Here is a 27,086-nt window from a genome sequence, read left to right as displayed (position 1 = left end):
AGAGGAACAAAAAACGACACTTTGCCACATTTGGGCACTGAGGTCAAACTGCTAACATACTTTGCAGTCCTCTTTCTTGTTTTTCAGTGCACATGTGGCTTTTGGTACCAACCACTAGGCTATGGGAACTGTTTGTAATGAGCTCTCCAGAGATTTCCTGCACTCTGTGCACCCTTGAGCTATTCAGTAATGTTCTATAGACTTTCTGGTTTTCTGTTACTCATCTTTCTCATTACCTATGAGTCCTTCCCAGTTGGGAGCAGAGTTGAGAACTGTCTGGACAGCCCAGCATAGGGCTAAGGAAAGATCAATTAGCTTCAGTGCTTGCTGTGCCAACTCAGATGCTTCATGGCAGAACCTTGTGCCCCTTGTATGTACCCAGATATATGCATTCCTTTCGTCTATAGTACATGTACCATTACATAGTTGCAAATGCATGATGTTTCTGTCTCCACTTTCCCCTTAGTAGAATATTGAATATATATCAATAGCAGACTGTGAAGGTAAGAGATGATGTCACCAAAACAAATGTTCTCCTTTGTTTTTCTTTCTAGATTAATGCAGCACATAATTTCACCAATTGCAAGGAGGAAGCAGAAGATGATGACACTTATGTGCTTATGTTAGGTTCAGAGACTCAAACAGCCACGAGTAAGTCATGTTGTTAGCTTTATTGGTAACAAAGCATGTGCTGTATTAAGTGAGTGGGATTATGGACAGAGGGGGCATTATTTTAATACTTTCAATTTCCACATGTTAGTGCAACTTCCAGGGAGGGCAGATGTTCTTGGAGAAGGGTGAAGGCAGGTAAGGGATTCAGTTGTGATAACAAAGTCATCGCTCAGTGAGACAGACCTCAGTGCAACCACCCCTCCTGGTAAATTCTGGAAATTTGTCATCTCTGCTCTGAATCTAGAAAACAGCTGAATACTCCCAAGTTCTCAGAACAGCCTTCATATAAGGGGAGGCACTGCCTACAGGTGCGGCTAGCTCCTGGGCGGAGGCACAAATAGTAGACATTTTGCAGCTTGATGTTCGTACATCTAAGCATAGATTGATGACAAGTTTGTTGATAATCTGTGTGGTCGTATGCATCCCCCTTGAAAACTACAAAGTTGCTTGTGTGCATTTACTGATGGCATATATCTTGCATATGTTTTACAGTGTCACGAATCTATAAAGCTAAACTTTATCCTGTTTCTATCTTATCTGTTAGTTGACAATTTTATCTTTTCAACTGTCTCGTATTCTGTATGAAAAGGATGTTTCTTAATTGCTAAGTTTAAACCGGTTGCTTTAGCACATCTAGGTAGGTAATAGACACTGTGAAAATGTGAGCTAGAAACCCAGTTAGCCCTGCTACGTTTGCAGTGTCTCTGTCATGCCGTATGTGGGCACACCTCAGGGTGGACACATGGAAGAAGAACGCGGATTGTAACAGCTGGCCATGTTAGCCAGCTAATTGCCCTAACCTCCCACTTGAATCAGTGGTGAAAGGCAGGCGTCACCAAAGGATACTCAGAATGGAAACCTAGCTCAAGAGCTTGCTATTACCTGCTATGCATTGACTGTAAGTCTGCTTACGGACTTCTATAGTTTACTCCGTTATGTTACTGAGGTTGACTACCCAAATTTCGATGCTGTACATGGTGATTAAAATGTATGTTTTCACATCCCTCCACCATATTCCTGTTCTGTGGTCCGTGGGCCGCTAAAGACAGAAGAGCTCCATTTCCACAGGAGTACAGCCCTGTCTCCTGGGGCAGTGTTTATGTCATCTTGGAGAAGTTGAAATAAGCACCCAAACCCCATTGTATAAAACCAGCTTACACAGCTGTGTGAGCTACAGCTTTGTTTTACAAAGTGTTGCACTGTGCTGCATTGAAAGTTAAGTAATACAAATTATGGAGGCAAGGTAAGTGTGTGTGATTTCATTCTGACAGCAACTCTAGAAAAGTTTAACATTGCATGCATGAGGGTGATGTGTATCAGAATAGCAAGATACAATAAAAACTTCCACTGTTGACTTGGTAACTCTCTAAAAAGCTGTTCACCGACAGTATATATTTGACAGCTTTCCTACTGTATCAGTTCATAAAAGTTTTATTAGCCATTGTGTTGCTTCTGTGGGAATCCTTGAAGCAGGAAATATTTCCAGATGGCAAATTTTAAATGAAATAATGTGTTCTTTAGCATTAAAAGCCAAGCAGAACCCAGCAGATCAATATGGAATTGGATCAAGATGCCAACAAGAAGCTGAGGTGGATGAGGGAAAGAAAGATGATGTAGAAGACAGCAGAGAGGAGACAGAACATGAAGATCAAGAAAAGGAAGATTCATACAGCTTTCACAGCAGTCCTGACAATTTATATGCCAGCATACCTGGTGATCTCAAAGAGAACAGAAGAGATTTCTTTTTCTGTAAGAGGCCACCCCCTCCTCCTCCTCGAAATCTGCCTGGCATCCTAAGACAGGACAATCTGCACAATTTATCACAAGGTACGATCTTGGGAGGAAAATAACCCTAGATACAAACATGTGCAAGTGCATATTAGGTGCTGCAGTAGAGATTATGTATGATCACTTCTTCTGACAACTGCAGTAGCTAGACAGTATGCCCCTAACTCTGCAAAGCAAGCGTGTTCGTGTGAACTTTACTGCATCAAGATATCCAGGTATGTCAGCTGATACTGTGGTGTGGGATCCTGGCTTCAGGTTTCAGGTTTTTCTCTCTCTGCCCATCTCGGAGAGCTGCGAAATAATACATGATGCCTTGGATTTGCAAGAGAGGCTTGAAACAAAAGATTGACCTTGTATTTTTGTCAAGTTGACTTAAGTATTTAGCATTTAAAAATATTAAATACTATCTTGATTTTGGAATTTCACAGGTAGAATTAATAGAACATGAATGTGGAGAGAGAAGTAACGTAGTATTTTATTACATTTTAACCAATGTTGTGGTTAGAAATAAAAAGCTACATTGTGTTGCAGATTGAAAAGAGAGGGAGAAATTGTGACCTTTAATGAAATGCTTTGCCTTTTTTTTTTTTTTTTTTTAATACTTGCTGCACCAGAGTAAAAATCTAAAATTCAGTGTTGTAATTTGATTCAAGTGATGAGAAGCCCAAAATACTATTCACATCTGTTTCGGAAGGGATGATTATAATTTTTTCTCATTGGGAAAAATAAGTATGCAAAAGAATTCAAGCTTAAATACCAGTCTTAAATAGTCACATAGGGAAAAAAAATTATTTGTTCTGGACACTACTGGTAAGTGTGCACACACATTGTTTCTCAGTTTATCCATTGCTTATTACTGTTAACTCTGTTTTTAAATGTGGTATAACCTATTTGGGTCTTAAATTACCATTACCAAGCGCTTTGAAATTCTCATAAGTAGAGAGAAATAGCTTTCTAGCCTTATAGCTTGCTATAGGTAGATTTTCATCCTGTTTTCTGCTGTGAAAGAAAAAGCTGGCTATATGCAGGAAAGTCATAGGTGGATTCTAAGAGAAAGGGGCAGAATAAAAGTAATGTTAAAGATGCAGTTTGCTTCCCACAAAATACTCAACTGCAGCTATATGTGTGCATAAATGGGGGGTCAGGTTTGGCATGTAGGATTTGTTAGTGTAGGTTTGATATAAATGCCTGTCTTGGAATAGCTCTTATGTGGCTATGCCGTCAAGTAGTAACGTGTCCCTCTCTGCCAAATGCCAGTTGTCTGTATGTGGGTACCAGCAGAGAAAGTTTCTCGGCTATGTAGTGTCCTGTGCTGAATCCTGTGGTGGTAAGGCAGAGTTTGTCTAAAAATGCTCCTGTGTTAATAGTTCATTTGAAACATACTGTGAATGTTCCTGAAGTCTTAGCCTTGGTTTCACCACTGGGGAAACGGGGTGGAGGGTATCAGAATTCCTCTAAATGAGGGTGATGCTTGCTTTCAAAGAGGAGCTCTAATGAGTCATTGCTACATATTTTTAGTCAGCCCCTGGCTTTAGGTGTTGCTGTGGAATACCTAAAAGGCGAGTCCCTGCTTCTTGAAATCTTTGTTTTGGCAGTGGCATGAGAGTGCCTCCTGTGGGAGTTAAAAGAAAGAATATCTGACAGAGAAAGAAAGAACTTTTATAGTGACATGGAAACAAAAGATTTTTGATATTAAATATGGCAGGTATATTAATCCTACTTGTTGCTTTAAAACATATTTCTATCTTAGCCAGGATACATGTTGATAGTACGTATTAATGATACATCCCATTTATAAATGACACATCCCATTTGTAAATGTATCCTACTTACAAAGATGGCTTAGCTCCTCTGAACCCATAAACAGATAAAACAATTCTTTAAATAGCAGCCAATGGATTGAAAACACCAGTAGTGACCACAGCCTGGTTTAGCAGATATGCATGTACAGGCAGTAGATTACAACACGAGGAAACCATGACTCAGTACAAGAATTCCACTCAGGTCCACTGTTTTTGCAGGAAAGAAGGGTAATCAGCACAAGGAAGTTAGAAATATTTATGGGAGCACCAGCCTCGGTAACAGGTTGTAACTCTTAGCAGTTTGTGGGGTTTTTAAAGACAAATCAAAACAAACCCAGGTATCAGGATACTCATTGATTCCTTTCAATGCTGTAGAATGTAAAAGCTAAAGGAAAGCAAATTCTGAGTAGTTGTACTATGAAATATATGAAATATAGGGAGTACAGACAGTCAGGGAAGTTACTGGGGTGGGGGAGTTTGGGTAGTCTCAGCATAGATTATAAGAGGTCATAAATTTCGTCTATGTTGTAAGGGGCTTTTTAATTTATTTTTTTTTACCTTGTCTTACGGTACATCTTAGCAAAGCCCTCAAAATCAAGTGGGACATGGGAGATGTAGGAAAGACAAAACCTAACATTTTCTAAAATAAGTTTCAATCCTTAAGTCATTGTTGCAACAGCTAACAAACAGCCTGACTTTCCAAACTGCCAAGGGCCACAGGTACCACTTACTTGGCTTCACCATTAAAGAGCGTGTTTGTGACTCTTGTGGGAGCAGCTGGGGCACTTGGTATTTCTTTTAGATAAGCCCATTTATTTTGAGGCTAGGAGCTAAGCATCTATTTTTGATAATCTGATATGAAATCATGAGGAGGCCCTGAAGTTGGAATTACTCCTTTGGGACATCCTCTCTACTGACTTAGATGATCAGAAGCCTCTGAAAATCAGAGCGCTTTAGTTTGGAAGTGAAATTAGGTCTCCAAGTTACTTTAGGAAACTCTAAAGCTTAGTTAAGTCCTGATCTCCTTTCTTTACCCTGCATATGGAATACAATTCCTCGCTTTTTCAGAGAGGGATTTTGTGGAGGACAGAAGTGAAAGAGAACATGGTGATGGACTCATACCAGCATGCTGCAGAGAAGACAAAGATACGTGCAAGGGAGACAGCGAGGAGGAACACCCATACACTATTGTGAAAGTGGATGACTCTGTGTACGATTTCGTACTGGCTGAGGAGGAGGAGAAGGAAAGGAGAGAACGCAGGTCTTTCATCGTCAACAGACCGCCAGCCCCTGCCCCTCGTCCCATATGTTCGCCGGTCAGAGAGGAGAACACTCCCTATATAGTGCAAGGTTAGTGCTGCTGCTTTGTGAATATTTGTTAGTAGAATATAGGCATGTCTCTTCTATTTGATGAATAATATTTTTTAAAAGACTAAGGTCTTTGTTCAGTTACTTTCAAACCAACAAATTGGTTGATTCAGTCAACTTATTCTCACCTTTCAAATGAGATGAGAACATCTCTGACTAATGTTAATTTTCAATTTGCATCTCAGCATCGCTTTTTTGGTTTAATTTTACAAAAATTATGACAATATGATGGAAAGTTAAGAATTGCTGGGTTAGCTGTGAGTGTGTCTGTTTTAATGGTGCAATACAGAATGTGCTATTTGAGTCGCCTTTCCTTTCAGTTTCTTCATCAAAATGTTTTTACTTAATTCTGAGAGAGAGATTTTAGCGTGATGAGAACAGTAGGGAAAAATGCCTATGTGAGAATTCCTCTTTCAAATATCCTTTCTCTAATGCAAGATGCTAGAAATGGCCACCTGAGGAAGGATTATGTCCTTTTACCATTTCTGTGAAAACTGGGGGACTCAAAAAACTTTTTGAGCTTATTTGTGGAAATGTAAGGCTGAAAGATATTTCAGATATCTTGTAGTCCAATTCGGATTGAAGCCAAATTTCAAAATAACAAAAGGAATTTCTGTGAACCTACTGCAGAGATCTCTGTGTAAGCCCCAAAACCCATACTGCCTGCATTTCCAGCCTCCTCTACAAAAACCTGCCAATGTAGAAGAATATGCATAAGAATAAATGGTGGAAAACCAGGATGAGGAAGGATACCAGTAGATTGCTTACTCCATCTAGCACATTTTTTGCACTAAAACAGGATTAATACTACCCCAATCATCCTATCAAATACAGAAGAACACCTCCTTCTTCATGCCTGTTTCAGTCAGTGATTTGTTTTATTCTTCCTAGGTAGCTCTCTTCCTCCAGGCTGTGTAACTCCAGGTGAGGGCCAGAATGCATGGGCTAATGCGTTCATCATTTAGTTGCTCTCTCTTCAGCATGTTCGGAAGGTATACGGATGAATCATTACAGTAGTTAAAGTGTAATCCAGGAACAGATGTGTATAGGGGGCCTATTACAACTACAGAAGTCCTGAAATAGCTGCTTTTACTGAGATTACTAGAGCAGCGTCTCAAATCTTGGTCCTCCATCATCACAGACAGGCCAGTGACTTGAAAACCCTTACGTGAAGATGCATTATTTGGGAGATGGCTTCTACTGTCTTCTATTGCACTAGAGTGTTTCTGCTTTGTGTACCCTAACTGTTCACTGAGGAAGAGACTATCAGAGGAACTGCTTTGATGGGACTGTGGTTCTTTTACACCATATACATATATATATACACACCCTCACATGTACACACATCCCTGGGGTTTTTAGCTTTGCTTTTATAAGCAGGTAGTGGTAGACAAAGTAGTTTCCTGTTCTGTGAAATCAGGCTCTGACTCAAGTTCATTTACTTATACAATGCAGGAGAAGAGTGGAAACGCTTCAAGAAAGCTTTGGTTGACCAGTCAGGCCTCTGTTTCGCCTGGGCGTCCTGCTGCTTCCAGATCTGGAGTTTCTCACTCTCCTGTTTTGTGTAGGGATTCCCGAGATAGATAGTGAAGTTTTAGACAGAAGTGATAGATCTTCAGCCGAAAGATTTTTTTTTTTTTGCTACTTGGATTGGCAATTGTTGTCCTTTTCCACAGTAGTTAAAAAATTCTTCATTCAGTCCAGCAATATCCCACGTTTCCAGTTTATTATATTAAAACTGCTTATAATTGGAAAAAAAAAGATTGTTTCGGCTGTAAGAACCAGAAAATTTCATTCCAGTCCATCATTAAAATCTGGATGTATTTGCAGCCATTGCTTTATAATTTAATCGAATCAGTGTAAAATAAAATTACTCTGACTGGTGCATATACATATTTTTCATCCCTTAAATAAATTGATGATAATTTCAGGTTTTGTTTTCATATATCATGCTAAAAAAAAGCATTGTGGGAGTTGCAAAGCCAAATAATCAGAAAGTTAGAATTGAGGTGGTTTTGCTGTTTTACTGCCTTCTCCCTGCCACAAATGTTACAAAAGAGTCCTTAAGTACATAGCCGTGTGCCGCTATTTATCCACAGATATTTTGTTTCATCTAGTGTTGAAAGTTGGGTGAGCATAAGATGCAAAACTCTTCAGTGTTTTTCATTCCTATTTTTGTTTAAAATATAATTTGTGCCTGCCCTAGGCCCAGTGTGTTGTTTCAAGCCCTCCTGTGATAAACCCTTTGATTTCTTCTATATCCGCTGAGTTTCTGGTGGGTGCCCAATATGAAGTAACTAAGATGCCATTCTTGAGATTACCAGCATTATAGAATACTTCACTCATTCAAAGCAGAGATCCCGTTGATTTCAGTGGCCGCAACAAGTGCTCAGAACTTCAAATTGGATCATTAGTGTGTCTAGTCAGCAGCCTAACGTCAGGGATTCACGAGCCCGATTGCTGGCTGAAAGGACTTGTCTGGGGTTACGCTGGGGCTTTGTTGGAGAGAGAAGTCCTGTGCCGCAGAACAACTTTTAGTTACATCACTGAGGCATCGTTCCCTCCTCTGTGTTCTCTCTCCATTCCCTTAAATACCTTTTTAACTTCTAAAACAAATTAAATAATATTCCTGTGAGAAGCGGGTTGTCTTCGCTGCACAGTTCTGGCTGATCTTCAGAACCATTCCCTTCTGGTGTTCAGTAAGACACAGGTCCTATGGGAAAAACGGGATTAGAGAACGGAGCGTGATGCAGAGAGGAGGGCTGTGTGAAGGCTACTTGGTCACCCACAACTGGACCCCCAGGTACTTTGGGACTTCATGGAAAGAACAAGCTTCACTCCCCAAGGCTCGCAGGGGCTGTTTTGATAGCGCCATGCAGAGATGCAAGAGGAGGATTTCTTTTTGCCCTTTATGTATGCGCGGAGGTGATGGAAAATTGTGGGCTCGTTTATTGGCAAAAAAAAGCGTAAGCATTGCATAGCAGAAATGCCTTTTGCCTCTTAGATTGCATACTGGTGCCTCCTTTTTAATTTAGTTTGTACATCTATCAGGACAAATCAAGTGGCTGAATTCTCGTGAGGGCTTCCACCACACACTGGAGTCCCCGAAGTTACAAAAGAGTATCTTCTCCTTTAAGCAAAAATGGTGGTGTTTCCATGAGAATAGCAACAAAGAAAGTGAGCAAATAGCCTTCTTTGTAAAAGGTAGGTTTCGAATGCATGGAAACTCAAGTTTGCACTAGGCAGAAGTCCTTCTCCCTGTAGGTTACCCCTTGGTGCTCTGCAGAATAGGAGAGTGGAACTGGTGATCTAGAGAAAACAAACACAGGAACTCACAAGCCCCATTTAGAGTCTCTTTCAGAGCAGGATCTACACTCCGAAACATAGGCAGTAGACACTCACTGATGCAAGTTGTCATAACCAAACTACCACAATTCACAGTTTGAGCATCTGACCTGAATTTGCTGACAAATTCTGGGAACCATGAGTGAGTTGAAGGATTTAAAACATAAGTGTTCCGATCATTTTTACCGTTTCATTTATTCCATTTTCAAATTTTAATGAACATGCAAACTACTGTATTGAACACTGCTAAACATACTGCCTCTTTAACAAACAGAGTGTACATTTCTTCTTTAATTTAGACCACTGCAAGAATTCTGCTTTCTGTGTGAAAGGCTCATCAACCAATGGAGCTGCAAATTGGTGCCAAATAGCTTGTTGTCCAGATGGTGTGCACTCTTAGTGTGCTCCCTTTCCGTTCCTCAAGTGCTTAGTATTCCTTTGGAGGTCATTTCAGTGTTTTTACAATTGTGTGCTGCCAAAACAACTGTTAAATAAATGTACGAAGGTGATGTGTTTTCAGTTTACAGTGCAGTTCTCATGTTCCATACTGATACCAGATTTGATTGAGCTGGAAACCACAGTCCCCAGTGTATTCTTAGGACAGGTGCACAAGTTTCTGTAATGCCTCCCTGCCGTTTCGAAGGTCTGACCTACTAGGCATGCCTCAGGGCTTAAGGATTAAGCTCTTACGAGAAACGAGGAACGGCTGAGAGAGCTGGGGTTGTTTAGCCTGGAGAAGAGGAGGCTCAGACCTTATCACTCTCTACAACGAAACGAGGTTGTAGCGAGGTGGGGGTTGGCCTCTTCTCCCAGACAACTATTGACAGGACAAGAGGGATAGTCTGAAACTGCCCCAGGGGAGGTTCAGGCTAGAAATGAGGAGGCATTTCTTCACAGCAAGGGTGGTTAGGCATTGGAATGGGCTGCCCAGGGAGGTGGTGGAGTCCCCATCCCTGGAGGTGTTTAAGAAAAGCCTGGACATGGCACTTATTGCCATGGTCTAGTTGACATGGGGGTGTTGGGACAAAGGTTGGACTTGATGATCCCAGCGGTCTCTTCCAACCAAATGGATTCTGTGATTACATTACTGTCCTGCTTTGATCATTTACCTCTTACCAGAGACCACCAGTATGAGAGGGGTTCTCTGCAGCAGGGACACCTACCCCTGTACCTACAACAGCATAAATAAAACTTCATATGCCGTGGCCTTTGGTCCTTTGCAACCTCTCACAAATCCCTGAAGGAATACTTTTCCCCTCTGTGCACTGGAAAGATTTTACTATTAAAAGATAGCTGTCTGTGGGACTTCACACTAGGGTTAAAAGTCAGAAGTGGAAAAAATAGGTTTCCCAGTTCCTATCCCAGAAGAGAACAGCATTCTCATTGCTCATCAAAATCACAGGGTATGCAGAAAAAGTAGCAGCCAGTGGATATTTTTAGGGAGGCAGAATATCTTGTGTACAGAATAGACAACATAAACCCAAATGAAATGAAAAAACAAAATCCAGAACAGAGCTGTTAGTGTCTTGGAAACTTATCAGGCTGATTACTGGGAACTATAGTGATCGCACCCCGAGTAAGTAATTCTCATTATGCAGATTGTTTAAATGCTCTAAAGCAGGGGTTTCCAAAGCAAAGCCTCGGAGCCCATGCAAACTGCAAAACATTTATGTCCCACAGAGGCGTTTTTTAGTACTTTTCTACAGTGAGTATAAAGCACTGCACTGCAGATGAATTTCATTATGTATCCCCAACTTAAGGGTGTTTTTCCATGAATAAAATACTAGGAACCACTGTTCAGCTGTCTTAGAGCACTTAGACTGTTTTTACAGACCTGGTTGGAAAGCGCTACGCTGGCTTCATCCGCTGTGTTCATTCAATCAGATTTTTTGTTATCTTAACTTTGATAGATGAAACGTGTACTGAATAAGGTGCACAGAGAGAAAACATTTATAAGATGCTGCCTGGTTGCAAAGCAAACTCTTCTAAATAGCATATTTCTAGTAAAACCAGATATAGAATCTTCCCCTTTTTGCTTTTTCTACTGAGGAAAAATGGTACTGCAGAAGTACGTTCAGGTTTTACATGCTGGGAGCAAATATTCTTGAGTATATCGCTAGAGTCTTTCCAGCTTCCATGATCCACTAAGTTAAATTTCTGACAAGAGCAACAGTGGGAGAGTTCTCTTCGTTGTGTGTGGTACAGGCAGGACCTTGACACCACCTTCTGAACGGCACCTTAAACTGACCGCCAGGACCTGCGCTTCTCACTCCCTCTTTGCCCCTTCTGTAAGAAGGGGTTCTGGTATCGCTTTTATTATCTTGGCTCAGTGCAGAGGAGTCATCCCTGTGTAGTGTCCTGAGGTCCCTCCCTGACCAAGGTTGCTGGGATTCTAACACATTTGAGCTCCTGTTTGACAGACTCAAAATCTCACTGCAAATTGGGAAGAGAATTGCTGGTGAGCACATGTTTATTTTTGGATTAGTGTTTTCACGTTGTCATTACACTGTGATTCTTTTTAAAGTCATTTTACTTTTGGTCTGAGAGAACAGGGGGTTTCAATCTCAACTGACTAATTATGTGGCTGTGGAAGGTAGAGGCTGACAACAGCCTGTGTAAATTGTGATGAGTGGATGCGATGCTGTAGCTGAAAAACTCAGGCATCACGCATTGGGCCACTGCGAATAACAGAGCAGCATGGCAGTTTGATAATTCCACAAGCGCGTTTGACACCAGTTAGTCTGTATTCTGATTGAAATGACTGTTGTGTGTTCTCGTAAACGTCTTAAGTGTCAAGCAGCGCATTTAGAACAGATCAGAACTTCTGTACCAGTTCAGATGTTGTCACTGGTTTTCTCACACCCGTGCAGTTAAAACTGGCCAGTCGTTTTCCCCTTGCCTTGTGACCGTGTGAGTGCATTCGGACACCTGTGCTGCCGTGACAGGACAGCTTGTGGGACTTGAGCTGTTGTTACCTCGCCCAGCCCAGCCATCCCTTCTCCACAGGGCTTGGACCTAACTAGACCAGAGTCATGAGGCACGCCGATACGCTTTTGTTCTCTGCTCAGCTGTCTTGCCTCAGAAAAATGAAAAAGGCCATACTGTTTACAGTGTCCCATTTCCTTCATGTTATGAATCAGTAGAATTTTTTGGTTTAATCTTAAATATGTTAAAAATTTTGTATAAATTTTAGGAGTGGTCCATAATCATCTCTCACAAAACTTCCTGGTTAGCATTGCATTGATGACCTCTGTCTAGTCCTCCTGCTGAGTGATGCTCAGTGTGTTAGCAAACATAACAGGCAAAAGGAAAATGAGATCTAAAAAGATGTGAACAAACATCTGCAGAGTTCTCATCTCCTGAATAATAAGCATCATTCTACTATATTCCTTCTTTAGTATTCTCTCTGTATTTGTCATCCCTTGCTGTGCTACATCTCATTTACAATCTAATCCCTACCAGAAAAAGAACATGTAAGTTCTATTTGCTGAGGTACTACGCACACACAGTTTAAATGTTAAAATGTTTAAATAATGGCAGAAAAATGAAGTCAGCAAAGATAGGAGTTTCTCCCTGCAACATATCTCAACTAGCAATTCACCCCTCCTTCTCCATTCTTCCGTTAATCAGGAGTTAATTGTGTGACAATTCTAAAATGAGTGAAGCAAAAACCTACTAAGAACAAGGAGGAAGTCTACAAATTCACTGTAATTTGCAACTGAGTTAAGATGTCTTAAGTGCAACCCTAGTGTATTAATTAATTTGCATTATCACTTAGCCTTGTGTTCCCACAAAGATTTTGTTCCCTTGGATTTTAGTTTTGAATGTTTCCTAAATAAAGCAGTCATAGCAATAGATAATTTTGTTTGGAACATCAGCTCAATGAAGCTGATGAATAAATGCATCTTGAATTTCCTTAAGCAAACAGAATTCAAATTAGTGATATTTCTTGATTTATTTTTTTTTCTGCTGTGTCTTTTCTCCTTTGTGATTTTTCTGCTGAAAGTGTTGAGTAAGTAGGCAAGTATGAGGTATGATTACCTCACATATTCTTCCAGAGGGGAGGTTCATTGTTCTAGCTTTATTTGAATTGCTAGTGTACAGTAGCAAACTGTTGTTCGATTTTTAGAGGTAATGTTGCTAATACGACAGATTGGGCAACATCCCTCATACTTTAGATGGGTAAAGTAAAATGTAAACTGGAAACCATATCTTGGTTGGTCATTGCCTCTTAACTGATACGAGTTGTCCTCTCCCGTAATGTAACTCTTTCCAGCACGTTTTGATTGCCTGTGTTTCAAGTAAAATCACTTCTTACTGGGCGATCACTAAGCAATTTTTGGAATGTCAGAGTGCATCTGTGGTTCCTTACCGTCACGGCTTTGTGTTAGAACCTCAATTAATTCTGAAAATCAAATTCCTGTTCTTTTTGTCAACCTGCAGCTGTTGTAAAAAATTTGTTCTCTCTTTCTAGACCCTTTATACTTATCACAGTTTCTGGTACAGTGTGTGACTATAAAATGCTCCTCTTGGTACAGAATTATACACAAGCGACTTAGATTTCAAATGTTTCTAGCCCTTCTATTTGTGGTAATAACTATGAAAATATTAACCACACTTCAAGCCTCATAACATTATTTACCTGCATGTGCAGACAGCCTGAAACAACATCTGTAGCTAGTCTGACTGAGATAAAAAAGGCAATTCAGAGTTCCTTGGATCCCACTCACTTTCCAAGCCTTCTGTTAGGGATTTTCCCAGAGTTCTGCATATTTGCCACAAGATTTGTGTTTTGTCACACTTTTTAAATGTTATTTTCTGATTTTAAGTCCTACTAGAAAATATTGCAGTGGTTTCTCACTCTCTGAGTTTGCTTTCCTGGAGAAATATTGAGGTTACAGTGCATTCCTAAAAAGCAATCTTAATACCCAAGACATAAAAATGTATTTAGGGCATGCAAAGAACTTCAGCTGTGTCCTGTAGCAACTGAAGAGAGGAGAGGGAATAAAGTGGAATTACTTATTAGTTCTCTCAGCCTCCTTGAATTTTGAGAAATTGAGAGAGGAGACACATCGTAGACAAAAATTATATAACCTATATCGGGTCAGAACATTTAATTTGTAGATTTTGACCTACAAGCATCTATGGGTACTTTAGCTGGTCACAATGCGATTAAAAATTCAAAAGGACTCTCTTTCTGATCATACAGGTATTACTGAAGGGTGCACATTAAGTAAAAAGCATAATAGAAGTACTGCAACTTTTTAATCAGATTATCTATGGCAGAAAGGCTCTGAAAATATAAAAATATATAACCTTCCTCAGTTGAAGGACTGTGACGTTCTGACACTTTAAAAAATTGCTATATTAGTATTGCTTTACTGAAGGAATATTCACTTTATCTTCCATGAGAAATAATGGAATAGATCGCTGGGTAAGATTACCTGTTTCTTTCCTTCCACTACTGTGCTCAAGCAGTTCATAAGTCATTAGAACGTGGGAATGAGAGAGTCCTGAAACCTCTGGCAGTCGTACAGTGGTGTGTGCCTCTGTCTTTCCAGGCATTCCAGAAAGAAGAATTTGTTTTCATTGACCTCACCCACACAGAATACTTGCTGCCAACTAAAATCATTCCAGCAAGATGCGGCATGTAAAGTGGTTTTAACAATTTTACTTTGAACTGGAAGAGTAATTCCATTTCTGATTACTCCAACACTGCAAAACTCAGCAGAAATTTCAAAGCCTATCAATTAAAGTGCTTTCCAATCAGGGACATTGTTGAGTATATCCCCTCTCCATCTTATGCAGTAAAATTCAGGCTGCCTGCATTACCTCTGTGTTCTGGTTACTTTAATTTCTTCTTTAAAAAGAGAATGCTATTTCAAGTATAGAAGAAAACACTGCAACCATATTTAGCAAGATTCTTTGAGAATTACAGAGAAGACTATTACAAAAGTTAAAATGTGTCAGTGTTAGCCTGAAGCTAGGGACATAACATCAGCAGATTGCGCTGCCTGTATGCTTCTTTCACTCTCTCCATTTAGCCTGAGAAGGTTTTAAGGAACATCAAGTCCCCAGCTGTTTTCATTCATCATCACCTTCCATACAAGCCTACTCAGGAGTTAGTGTAGACTTCATTCTGCAGCGTAGAAAATACACCCTTAGGAATTGCTCTTTGCTCACCTCTGCATGTAGCACACGTGGAGTTCAGATGTCACAGCGGTCTTGACCATCCGTTTTACAAGTTTCCCTGAGAGAAGTGGATGCATCGTAGAGGGCAGCCTGAGCAGGCAGACGAGGAGCAAACCAGGGTCCGCTGGGTTTCCCTGGTCAGGAGGAGCAAGAAGCCAGGACTCCGAGGTACCACGCAGAGCGCGCCTGCTCTGCCGCTTGAGCAGAGCTCCGTCGTACTGCGCCTTGGTCCCCAAGCCAATATCTGCCCCCTTGAACTGGCACGTTTGTGGCATTGCAGTGGTGTCAGAAAGATTACTTAATGGGAAGGAATTATTCTAGATTATCAGTTTGTTTAGCCAAAATCAGAACTGAGGCTTAAGTGGGAAAGCTGATATGGCAGCAGCTAAGTCAGGAACCACGCAATTCCCACCTTCTGGGGTTTGCGTACGCCGCCAGCAAAGGTCTGACTGCAGCGTTTCAGGGTGTACCCAGGCAGGCTGTGCTCTGGGCACCTCACAGGAACGGGGATGATGGCCTGCGCTAACGGAATAGGGGATCGTGCTTGAATAAACACACATACTCTTTCTTAAGCAGTGTCATTATTCTCACCTAGTACTACTGGTTTTTTCCACCTTAGGTTTCCCCGTAAGGTAAGAAACAGGCTACACTAAGTGTCTGTAGAACTCCGAGAACTAGCTGTTTTTTCTAAACAAGTAATATGTCAATGTGATATGGCTCTTGTATTTTCTCCAAAGCTTCTTGTCACGATATCTGTAATATCAGTAATCCTGCCATTCTGTGCAACAGAACCATTTTTCAAGTAATTAACATTACACTGACAAGTGGATTGAGAAGTACTCCTAGGCTAGAACAAGAAATTTATTCCAGCCTGGTTTCATAAGCCTCCTTCCTTTGTTCAGAATGTGTGATGGTTTTTATTGCCATTTTTCACCAACTTCCTTATATTCTTAATTTTGTTGCAGTGTTTCAGCAAAAGGCCACTCAAGTGCCCAGTGACAACGACAGGACGTACTGCGATGCCAGGAAGCTCGGTATGGAATTTAATTTAGCTCTTTCACTGCCTTGATGCTTTTCAGTAGAACTAGTAGAGATTTCCTTTTACTTGATTTTGATTTAGCATCTGTTCTCCCACATACAATTTATATTCTTAATGGTATTGCAGCATTAGGAGATCAGATTACAGAACCAAAAAGAAAAATAGAAGTTACAGTCTTGTGGGAAAGATTTGTAGAGTCAGAGTTACTTTACGCGTTCCTGTTTCCTTTCTCCGTTGTGATTAAAACCAAGAAGAGGAAGGACAGGAGGGCTCAGCTGCGCACTAATTCCAGCCATGGAAAGGCAGCAGTGTGGGGAGGAACAGTCCTCTCCTGGCTACCCCAAGATCCATGTAAAGTGAATTACTTGTGGCAGTCCAGTTGTCATTTGAGTTGTAGCACATCAAAATGCTGCTACCATAAATTCCATTAATGGTACTCTAAAATAATTAACAATGTTATGTACCAAATGAATGAACACTCAGGGAAGATTTTTTCCTCCCTCTTCTGTTAACAAGTAGCAGGTCAGGATTAAAGCATATAGAGCAGCACGTAATTGCCTATTTATTTCTGCAGTGGGGAACTGCGGTCTCCAGTGCTACTGACATTACCTTTCATGAGTGCTAAACCACTTAGGAAAAGAGTACAGGACCTTCTGGATATTACAGTGTTGGAGTATTGGTAGCATACCCCTGCCAGCCAACGTAGTGGCCGCCTTTGATGGCGTGACTACATCAGGGGGCAAGGGAAGAGCTCTGGATGTCATCTATCTGGACCTCTGCAAAGCCTTGGACAGGGTCTCCCACAGCATCCTTCTCTTTAAATTGGAGAGAGATGGATTTGACGGATGGACTATTTGGTGGATAAGGAATTGGCTGGATGGTCTCATCCAGAGGGTAGTGGCCGATGGCTCAATGTCTGGATGGAGACTGGTGACAAGTGGTGTCCCTCAGGGGTCTGTACTGGGACCAGTACTGGTCAATGCCTTCATCAGTGACATAGCGGGATGGAGTGCACCCTCAGCAAGTTTGCAGCTGACACCAAGCTGAGTGGTGCAGCTGACACGCCTGAGGGATGGGATGCCGTCCAGGGGGACCCAGGCATGCTGGAGAAGTAGGCCTTTGTGAACATCATGAGGTTCAGCAAGGCCAAGGGCAAGGTCCTGCACAGAGGTCAGGGCACCCTCCAGTACCAATACAGGCTGGGGGATGAAGGGATCGAGAGCAGCCCTGAGGAGAAGGACGCTAACAGAGAATCCGTGGAGCCAGGCAACAGTAAGGAATGAAATGTTTAAGATGCTGCTCTGCTGCCAAAGAGTAATGGTGGAATCCTCATTGATTTGTTGCATTTCTCTCATTGAAAAATAAACAAACAGAAGAAAAGGGGGTGGGGGGAGCCACCATAAAGATGGTGTGGTTTTATTGATGTCAGATTATAAAATCACTGCTTACATGCCTTTGTTGAAAAAAGTACTTGCATCATAAAGGAATGAAATGGGTTAATAATAGTTTCTACCTGTATCTTTCTACATTTTGTAGCAGCACACAGAGGCCACGCTGACACAGTAGCCGACAGCACTGTGAAACACAACATCCCTGCTGGACAGGAAGAACTCATCCGCTTGCAGGAACAGGTGAAAAAGGGAGCAATTTCTGTGGATGAAGCCCTTGACAGATTTAAACAGTGGCAGAATGAAAAACAGAGGCTACAGTCCACTCAACAGGTATGAGTCTGAAATTTATGTTTCTTGACAGGAATCTTGATCACAAGATCCAAAAAGAAACTCTTGAATTTTGGTGAGGTCAAAAATAAGAGCCATGATTTACGTGCCCGTCAGCTCCCAAGGAACGTGCTGCTTATGGTTCTGAGTCTTCTAGATAGCCATTTCCACTGTTGTTTGGTTACTTGAGAGGCTTCCCGAATTTATTTTGCCTGGCTTCAGGTGCTGTTGCACTTGGTTAAAACCCTGAGTTAAATGTCTTGGTCTTCTAAGACTTTTGCTTTAAACTGCTAGGTGATGCTTAGGTCTATGCGTCTTTTATGAAACCACAAACCTTCTGTAGCTGAACAAACCAAATGCACTATTGAACAGCGTCAGCTAACAGAAACATAACTATATGAAGCATACATTGTTAATATGTATTGACTTACATCAGGCTTTATGCCTATCTGAAAGTGTTGAATCTACTTAGTGCTCTTCAGCTCTTTTATATTCAACGAATGGAGTAAACAGAGGTGCACAAAACCAGGACTTACAAAAGCCCACACACTGAGTCACTGAAAGAACCGCATCAAAGCTACAAGCTAAGGAGGAAGGCACGGCGAGGAGGTTTGTTGATTACTTCTAACAAGACAGCTGGAGGAAGAGGTTATGCCCTCATTTTACATGAGCTTGTGCATTAACAAAAATATTTTCTTGTTGTCCTTTAAGTGCATTTAGTAGAGAGAGGAAAACCAAAGCAAGTCTGCTACTCTACAGAGTGGGAGAGCTATCAGATGCCGCCAACAAGGGGAGATTAAATGCTGTTTGTGTTGGCATTTACTGAAGAAATGGTATGAGCTTTGTCACCACAGTGGAACACTTCACAGCCAAAGTGCGAGGGCTTAGAAGAGTTTAGGAGCGCGGTTCCCCGGCTGGGCCCAGCAGCAGGGCCCAGCCTGTTCGGCCGCAGCGCGAGAGCGTGGTGGCTACCCCCTTCCCCATCTGTCTGCGGCCAAGCACACAGGTGGGAATTGCTGGGATTGCGCTATCAGTCAGGGGAGTTATTTGTGGAGGAAGACGATACCTAATCTGTGCAAAGATAGCAGCACTAAATTGTAAGTATTTTTTTTCCTTGGTTAACTAGAAGATGCGTATGTTTCAAGGAGGATTTACTTGGCCTGTTTTCACTGCTTCGGGGAAAAAGCTACTTTCTAGTGGTGGTTTATACCCTGCGTTGCACGTGTGACTCTTCTTTGGTTTTGTACTGTAGAAAAGTCTTTCACTGTTACCCCAATATGAACGTGCTGAATTTATTTCATGCTATCACTGCAGTTGTCTGGTCTTCACTGGGATTTTTGAGGAAAAATGGCTTGTCCAAAGCAAAAAATAACCTCCCAAGCCTCTGTAATCTAACACCAGAATCAGTGTAACTTACGGGGAAAAAAACTCCACAAGAGTCTTAGGTATAAATGCTAAAATTAGCATCTACTTACAGTGCATCGTAGACATTTTTCAGTCTTTTAAAATTATTTTCCTGGAGAGAGAAGCTTGGTGTTGAGAGTGCTAAAGAATCCAGCTTTTTATAGTTGTTCATTATTTCTACAGTAAACTTCCGTTACTGATTTCTGCTGCTGGTTTTATGCTTGTTTTTTTACTGAAAGGAAAAAGTGCACCACCTTAGAGACACCGCTGTTGGAAACAGACTAGAAAAGGAAAACCTGAATGGTGAGTCGCACTTTCTCTGCCTTTCAGAACACTGAAGCCTTGAACTGTGAGTGTACTGCAAAGGTCTGACCCAAAGCATAAGCAGATTTTTGGATGGGGCGCTGAATTTGTAATGAGCATTTTCTGTATCTGACCACATTTAAGTTATGTTAGTGTAATCAGACCTTCAGCAGGGTTGAGATTTCATCCCGAAGATGAGCTCACCCGGAGTTAATGGGGCAGAAAATTTACCAAGTCTTTGTGGCTCAGCTTTTTTGTAGCCTGTTTCCTATTGCTTTATCACAATTAGCGTAGATGATTTCTTTGGAACAATTTACTTGATGACTTCAATATTTTATTTGTAAATCAGCTATCAGTTTGCATTTGCAAATTCTTGATGAACTTTCCACTGCTACAGCAGTTCAGCATTGTGAGTCATTAATAAAAGCTGTACCAGTGGTCATTTAAGATGCTTTTTTCCCCTCTGTGATTAAATGTCACCTGCAGCAGTATAAATCATCTGCCATGCCTGAAAATGATTTTTCTCTTGTTGTTATGAAAAGATTGTATTAGATGGTATTGACTTTAGGCCTGTGAGTTCTGTAAACTCCAGTTCATAGGTGTTCTTGGAAGGGAAATCTAGTATTTCCGTTTCACGTTGGACTTAGTACCATTAAACAGTACCGCTATTTAAAATTATCACCTAGATGTGTTGTTTCCTTACTGCAAGAGAGAAAAATAATGCACAGTACTGCTTTCATTATTCTATCAAACAGCGTTGTATTTATGTGGACTTGTGAGCTGTTGTAATTAAGGGAAGTTCTTGCTGGCCCAGTGGCAGAGCTGCAGTCCAGACTATTTGTATTTCAGCTTTGATACCCTCCGTGGTTGGCGGGGGTGCAGCGCCCCAAGCCCGCAAACAGGCCCAGTCCATAAGCCTCCACAAGGCACTCAGAGCCCGAGGGCCTGGGATCACTGCGTTTGTTCCTACAATCTGTTTTCTGTAGGCAAGGCAAAGCTCATGATGATGTGAGGGTGATTCTTGGGAAGTATTTGTCTGTAGGGTTTTCTTTTAGGGCCACATCAGTCCTGCCCCTGCAGCTGTCCTCTCTCTCCAGAGTTCGGTTATTGAATCATACCAGCAGAAATGTAGTATCAACACCAGAATTGTAAATTTTGTGAAATTATCCAGTAACTCGGATAATGATCACTGTGTTCCCTTCTGATCCGAACCTCTCTGCCCTCTATTACACTATCTTACAGCCTGCGATGCCTATAAATTGGCAGCTTTGCACTGTAGAAATACAATGGGAAAATCATTATGGAGGCCTCTGTCTGTCCAACAGTGCACTTTATTATCAAAGATTTAAATTCCTGAAAATAAGAACTTCTGAAAGATGGAACTACTGCTGGAGGCATATTGATGGCAAGAGTAAAGAAGGATCGCAGAAGACCAATACGCAAGTCCAGACATAAATAAATTGCCTGAAACACAAATGACAATCGTGTTCTCTTCTCTTTTGTAGTTCCTAAGGAAAGCAGACCGGAGACCACTCATTTTAGAGACTTTTTGTTCCACATGCCATTTAATAAAGCGGTACGTATGAATGTTAGCAGTTCTCAGATTCGTTTAATGAATTCTAGTCTTTACATCTGTATACAGGCTCGCCATCTGTACCTTTAAAAGTGTGGGCCTTCCTCTCCAGATTCCATGTTTGAAATCAGGATTTGGATAGTCTTTTTCATAGACAGTTTTTGAAGAGTTGATTGAGGATTTAAAGAGATCACATCAGCAGCCTGTTAGAAAAAGGAATTTGATTTTATTTTAATGAGACAAGAAAATATCTCCTCTAAATTAGTATGAAAACATATTTTTTAGTTTCTTGATAAGTTTGATCTTGCTTCCACTGTAATAAAAGTTATTAATGAGAGTGGCACTCGGTTCAGTCTCCCATTATCACATTTGATGCTATCTTGAAGTTCATGTTACATTTTGCAACAGTTTAATATAGGACTGAATAACACCCCCCAAAAAAAAAATCAACTGCAAAGCAAGAAGTTCTGTCACTCTTGGAGTGAAATATCTAAAAAAACTATGTTAAGAACAACTAAATAAGGACTAAGCATGTAGAATGTTCATCTGCAGAAAGTACAGGCACAGACAATGATTTCTCTCATTACTGTATAATACATATATGGTCTTGCCCATAGACAATGATAATATCTTACCTTTTTCCAAGAAGGGAAGTAAGAACAACAACAACAACAACAAATACCTTTAATAAAATTTCACAGAAATACATAAATGATTTTGGGACAACAGCTCCATTTTGAAATCTGAGCAGCCCAGATTTTTTAAGGTATTTAAGGTTTTCCTTGGCATCTTTCCTGACACCACTAAAATACTGAACTAGCAGCAGTCTATTGCCTGGGGGAAACTGTCTATAAGCAAGGCTTATACACTATTTGGAAAGCCACCTTGCCAACCGTGAAATACTACAGAGTGGGGGAGAACAACGGAGTTGACACAGTTGAACTGATGAGGTATGTCTTGGTATGTGTTGTCATTTGAAGTCTTCAGCTGTAGGTCTCCCCTGGGAGACATTGCCAGATCGGGACAGCCAGAACGCGCCCGCAGTGAGGTAGATGCGTGCTGCTCTCACCCTAAGGTGCTGTGCTCTCGCACTAAGGTGGGTGGGTGCTGCTGCTGCGGGGTCCCATACAACTGTGGTGAGACCTCAGCTTACTCTGTGGTAACCGATTCCTTGCCTGTACCCTTAAGCATAAGATAAAGCCTGAGAGTCTTGGGTTTGTGCAAGTCCACTAACAGAATGAATGGCAGCAGCTTAGACAACATTTATATAAGGATGACTAGACAAGTTTCCTTTAAAGTCTTATAAGACAATGCAGCTTTCACATGCATTCCGTGTCCATACTTTCTAGCACATAGGAATTTTTTAAAAAACCTATATGATGCCTGTCTGCATCTTTGAACATTTGAATTACCTACGTGAATCTGTTTCTGAACAGGAGATTTCAAAATCTGCCTTCTATTGCAGTTACATTATTGCACCTTATGTGCCACCTCCCACAGATTTAGTCATCTGGCATCTAAAAATAAGTGCAAGTTTGCAGAAGCTACATAAGATGGTTTGAATTGCTTGTAGCTAGTTATCCCCTCACAGCTAATCTCTGTAGAACCTTGAACTTCGTCTTTAGGGATACAGCTAGTATAGTGCAAGATTCCTCATCAAAACTGGGAGTGACTGATGCTCTGTTCTCCATTCTTGGCGTAGCACCAAGAACGGAGTAGTAGGTGTCACTGCTTCATTGCTAGCTCAGGAGCAAGATAGACGCTGCAGAAGACAAGCTATAACTCAGATGGACTTCAGAAGACCAATACTGCATTAAGCAAATGTTAAGCGTGACTTATTATTATTATTCTTATTTCAATGCCAGCAACTTACATAATAGTTTTAAATGAAGGTAGGTCTTGGGAAACATGTCAGATGCTTAATAGTAGTCCTCCAGTGACAAATATACCCATGGGGTCAATGGGCAATTCAGTCTTTGCATCTGTTCCAGTCTTGGGATCCTTGGCAAGCCTGCTGTGGGAAGGTCAAAAGCTTTTTCCTCAGGGAACTCAACTGAAACCATTTCTTAGCTGTTAAAATCAGTAGGTACTTACACTGCAAGTGGCCTTCATATCCAAGAAGGACAACTTTACTGTCTGTTGCTATGGACTGTTTAGTACTGACCCACTCCTGTAAACAGCCAGGTCAGCCACTGCAGTAAAGGCATCCTCCACAGAATTTCTTCTTCCAGATTTGAGATGCCTATGACAGTAAAGCAAGGCTGGTTTAATTAAGTTTCCTCAACCAGCTGCCAAAGAGCAAATCTCTTCCTCAGCTTCATCCAAAAAACACTCAAAAGAGCACTATGCACCTTTCGCAAACTGGCAGGTTATTGAGTAGGTTCGCTATCCTAAGTGTCTGGCTTCATTCCTCAACCCTCATCAGCACCTTGTTTTCAGTCCAGGTTGCCAACAGATTGCTTATTCATCATTTGATGCCACTCCAGCTTGCAGGTAGTGTCCAAGTAGAGTTCCCTGAAAATGAAAAAAACCAGCAGTTAATTTTGAGCACGTTAACCAGTTTCTGTTGTCTGTGATAGGTCAGTAGGAAGATGAACAAAGACAGACCATAATTTTGACATTTGGATCCATGGGAACTCAAACTTCTTTACTCAGCCCAGTTGGTAAAGTTGAAATAACTAGGGATTCTGAAGCACATACAAGATTTTGTATGTGTGGAGAGTGAGGAAGTCACGGAAAAGATTTTATTTTATTTTTTTCTTCATGACTTCAACAGTATGCATTTCAATCAGGACCTCTAGTCTTGAAAATACTTACGCGTTGGTAGTTTACAATAGTGTCCATTGGCCTTGTTGAAGCTACATCTTTAGCCTGGCTTATTTCCAGTTTCTTAAGTATTTTGTAGCTTCACATGATGTTCAAATTTAAAATCAAGAAAACAACAAAAATCAGTTTCATGCCCATTTGTCACCAAATCAGATCTTCATGAGGCAAGCCCCCAGTCAAACTGTTGACTGAGGAGTTCACCAAGACAACTGAATATCCATGTACCCCTCAGCCTTTCTTAATTGCCACCATTAAAGACCAGCCATGTTCTTAGAGGAAGATTTGTACAAAATCCACCCTACATCGTTCTCCCACACACCACCTGCCTGTTTTTGTGGATGTCTCTTGCTCCCCTGCTCATGGGTTGTATTCACATTTGAAGTAAGACATATAAAAAGTGATTTATCCTAGGTATTTATTTTGTGAATTATTCAACTTTGAAAGACGTTCTGCACTGGCCTAATTTATCATTGATATACATGACTATTAATTGCATCTATTTCTTTTCAGTTTCCAACTAGGAACCCGACAGACAAAGAACAGACGCCTAATTAACAGAGGTAAGAGCACGTCCATGAACACCACACAGAGACATTATTTGTCACGGAAACTAATGTTTGTGGAAGTACTTTCCATCAGAGTGCATTTGTGCAACAGTAGAATGGAAGTGCGTCTCAGAGGTCTGATTTCACAAGATAAACCATAATCATCATACATTCTGGTTTATACTAGAACTTATTTTTGTCAACCTGTGTTTGTTACTGCAGTTAGACACTCACCGGACTGGTGGATGCAGTTGAAGAGAGTTCCCATTAGTTACTGCAACTAGTAGAGCTTACGCAACTAGAAGCTGCATTAAAGCACAGCCCTACATACTGATGGCACATGCAGTATCAAATACACCGAAAGTGAAAGGCAGAGATGCAAGGAGGGGTCCAGAAATGCTGATTAACAAAAAGACCAATGGTCATTTAAGTGCTGGAAATCTTACAGTTGAGGATACTGTGTCTGCAACCAGCAGAATTTTCTGATGTTTCTGTTTGTGATTGTGAGTTTCTGGGGTTTAGGCATCTCATGAGATCTTTAATAGTTGGGGTTTTTAATTACTGTTTGTTACCTGTGTGCTTCTGTGTGTATCCCATAGCAGCTTTAAAACTGTATGTCTGCCTTTCAGTGAAACTTGATCATTAGGTTTGCTGCTGGGAGAGAAAGTAAATCAATCTGTTTTACAGCATTCAGTGGGGTTTGGGGGGGGTGGGTGGTGGTTGTTTTTTGTGGGGTTTTTTAAATCAGTTCAGTTTTCAACATCTGTGCTGAGAACAAACTTACCAGGAATTAAACTTAGATCACCATCTGAGTTGTAGACTTCATCAATTAGCTTGCATTCATTCTGAGAATAGGGTACAGTGAAATAACCACCTGGAAAAATTCTTATTTTGCTCATTCCTCTGAAAATGAAGGAATCGTGCAACCTTTCTTATGCATGGAAAGATGATTGCCATTAAGAGTTTAAGGCCAAGAACAAGGATGTCTGCATTCTGTTAAAGTATGTGCAAATCTTTTCCTCGAGATCTTTAACAAATTTCCAATCCCTTGGTTTTCTTAGGCACTGAATTTCTTCAGTTCTTTGCTCCCTGCAAGAACAGTCTGTGCTGAACAGCTCCAAAAGTCAGAGTTAGATTTTTCTTCTTCAGTTTCCTTTCCTTCAGATGAGTTTAGGACCTGAAATTAAAGTTTACCATTTTAGATGTGTGTAGTATTTATAACTAATAATGCAGAAATACAAAAGGGATTAAGTAATATTTGTTCACAATAACAAAGTGATGCAATTTATTCCTGAAGACAAATGTAATTTTAAAGGCTTTGTTAGCTAAGTTACTTTGATTCAGTTTGCCTCTCCAACTTTTCCAAGTCAGGGGAAGGACTTGGTATACTGTTGTAGCGTTATTTTCGTGGCACTGAAAATGGATAATCTTCAGCGAGGTCTTTTCTGCCACCCTTCTGTCATGAAAGGAGAGGGCAGTTGCTCCTTCTGAGAACTGTGTTTCCACATCTCATTTCTGGAGCCAGCTGCCCTCCTGCTCGCTGGAGTACGGTGCCTGCATGATAACACAATGGGTACCTCCTCTGCTGCTGATGATCCTCCACATCACTTATTCAGCCCCCCCCTCCTCCAAAGTTCTCATAAGACCCAAAAAATTAGTCTTATGGCATGACCTGAAGATGAAAAATTGTCCCTCTTTCTTCAAGAGGCAGCTCAACTCCTACATGGGCTTTCCTAACAGAGCTGCTTCCTTGAGTGGAGCTGAAGTCACCTACACTAAATGGGTAAAAAAGCTTTGAATGTTAGAAGTTCTGAAGCTGAAGAAAACCACTATGAAAAACTTGGTAATAGCAGAGGTGCTTATTAATTGCCGATTGCTAAAGTGAGATGAATCATTCAAGGGGGGAGAGGGAATTACCCCTGGGATCAGAATAGGTGATCTCTGTCACTTTTAGAAGTTATGTGGGAGAGAGAAGGTGAATTAAGATGTAGGAGAACTTGCAAAATACAATTTATCCGGCACATTCAATCAATTCTGTTTGTGAATTATCCACGCCAAACTCCAAGGTTCTCCTCTTCTGCAAAACACGGCCTCTCCATAGCTTCCTTGCTGGTTTCTGTCTTCAAATTGCTTCAGCACCACGATAGCGCTAAATATACTAGTATTTGAAAAGCGAAGAGTTTATGTAGAGGCACATGTGCAGCAGCTGTGAAGCAGTACAATGGCCCTGTCAAGATTAAAAAAACTCGGTGGTTTGCGAGTTGTTTTTTTTTCCCTTCTCTCTTTTACACCCCTTTCAAGGACATCATTATTATTATTCAAGGACATATTAACAGAAAACAAACAGTTGGAAAGGGAATGTTCATTTCCCTGAATGCACAGAAAACATGCATTTAAGGTGAAATTCTAGAATCCTCTGAGAAATTAACCACATGTCTGAAATATACGCTTTCAGTACAAACCCACCACAGTGAAGTTGTTTGTTTATTTTTTAAAATTCCAGTATTATCT

At 40.9% G+C, this 27,086-nt stretch overlaps 1 protein-coding gene across 1 annotated transcript; it reads left to right on the top strand.

Moving 5' to 3' along the window:
• Positions 1 to 554: 554 nt before the first annotated feature.
• On the top strand, positions 555 to 20,643 carry BANK1 (B-cell scaffold protein with ankyrin repeats 1; the record flags this gene model as incomplete). The annotated part of the gene is made up of 7 exons (XM_009707388.1): positions 555 to 651; positions 2,203 to 2,499; positions 5,331 to 5,612; positions 16,133 to 16,201; positions 17,746 to 17,927; positions 19,568 to 19,631; positions 20,618 to 20,643. Coding segments are annotated over 7 exons (1,017 nt in total), but the record flags the coding sequence as incomplete, so codon positions are not given.
• Positions 20,644 to 27,086: the final 6,443 nt, after the last annotated feature.

This window comes from Cariama cristata, unplaced genomic scaffold, assembly GCF_000690535.1.
Source record: "Cariama cristata isolate BGI_N322 unplaced genomic scaffold, ASM69053v1 scaffold4139, whole genome shotgun sequence".
NCBI lineage: Eukaryota > Metazoa > Chordata > Aves > Cariamiformes > Cariamidae > Cariama > Cariama cristata.
The sequence above is the reverse complement of the archived record's forward strand: the minus strand, read 5'-3'. Positions and strand labels throughout refer to the sequence as shown.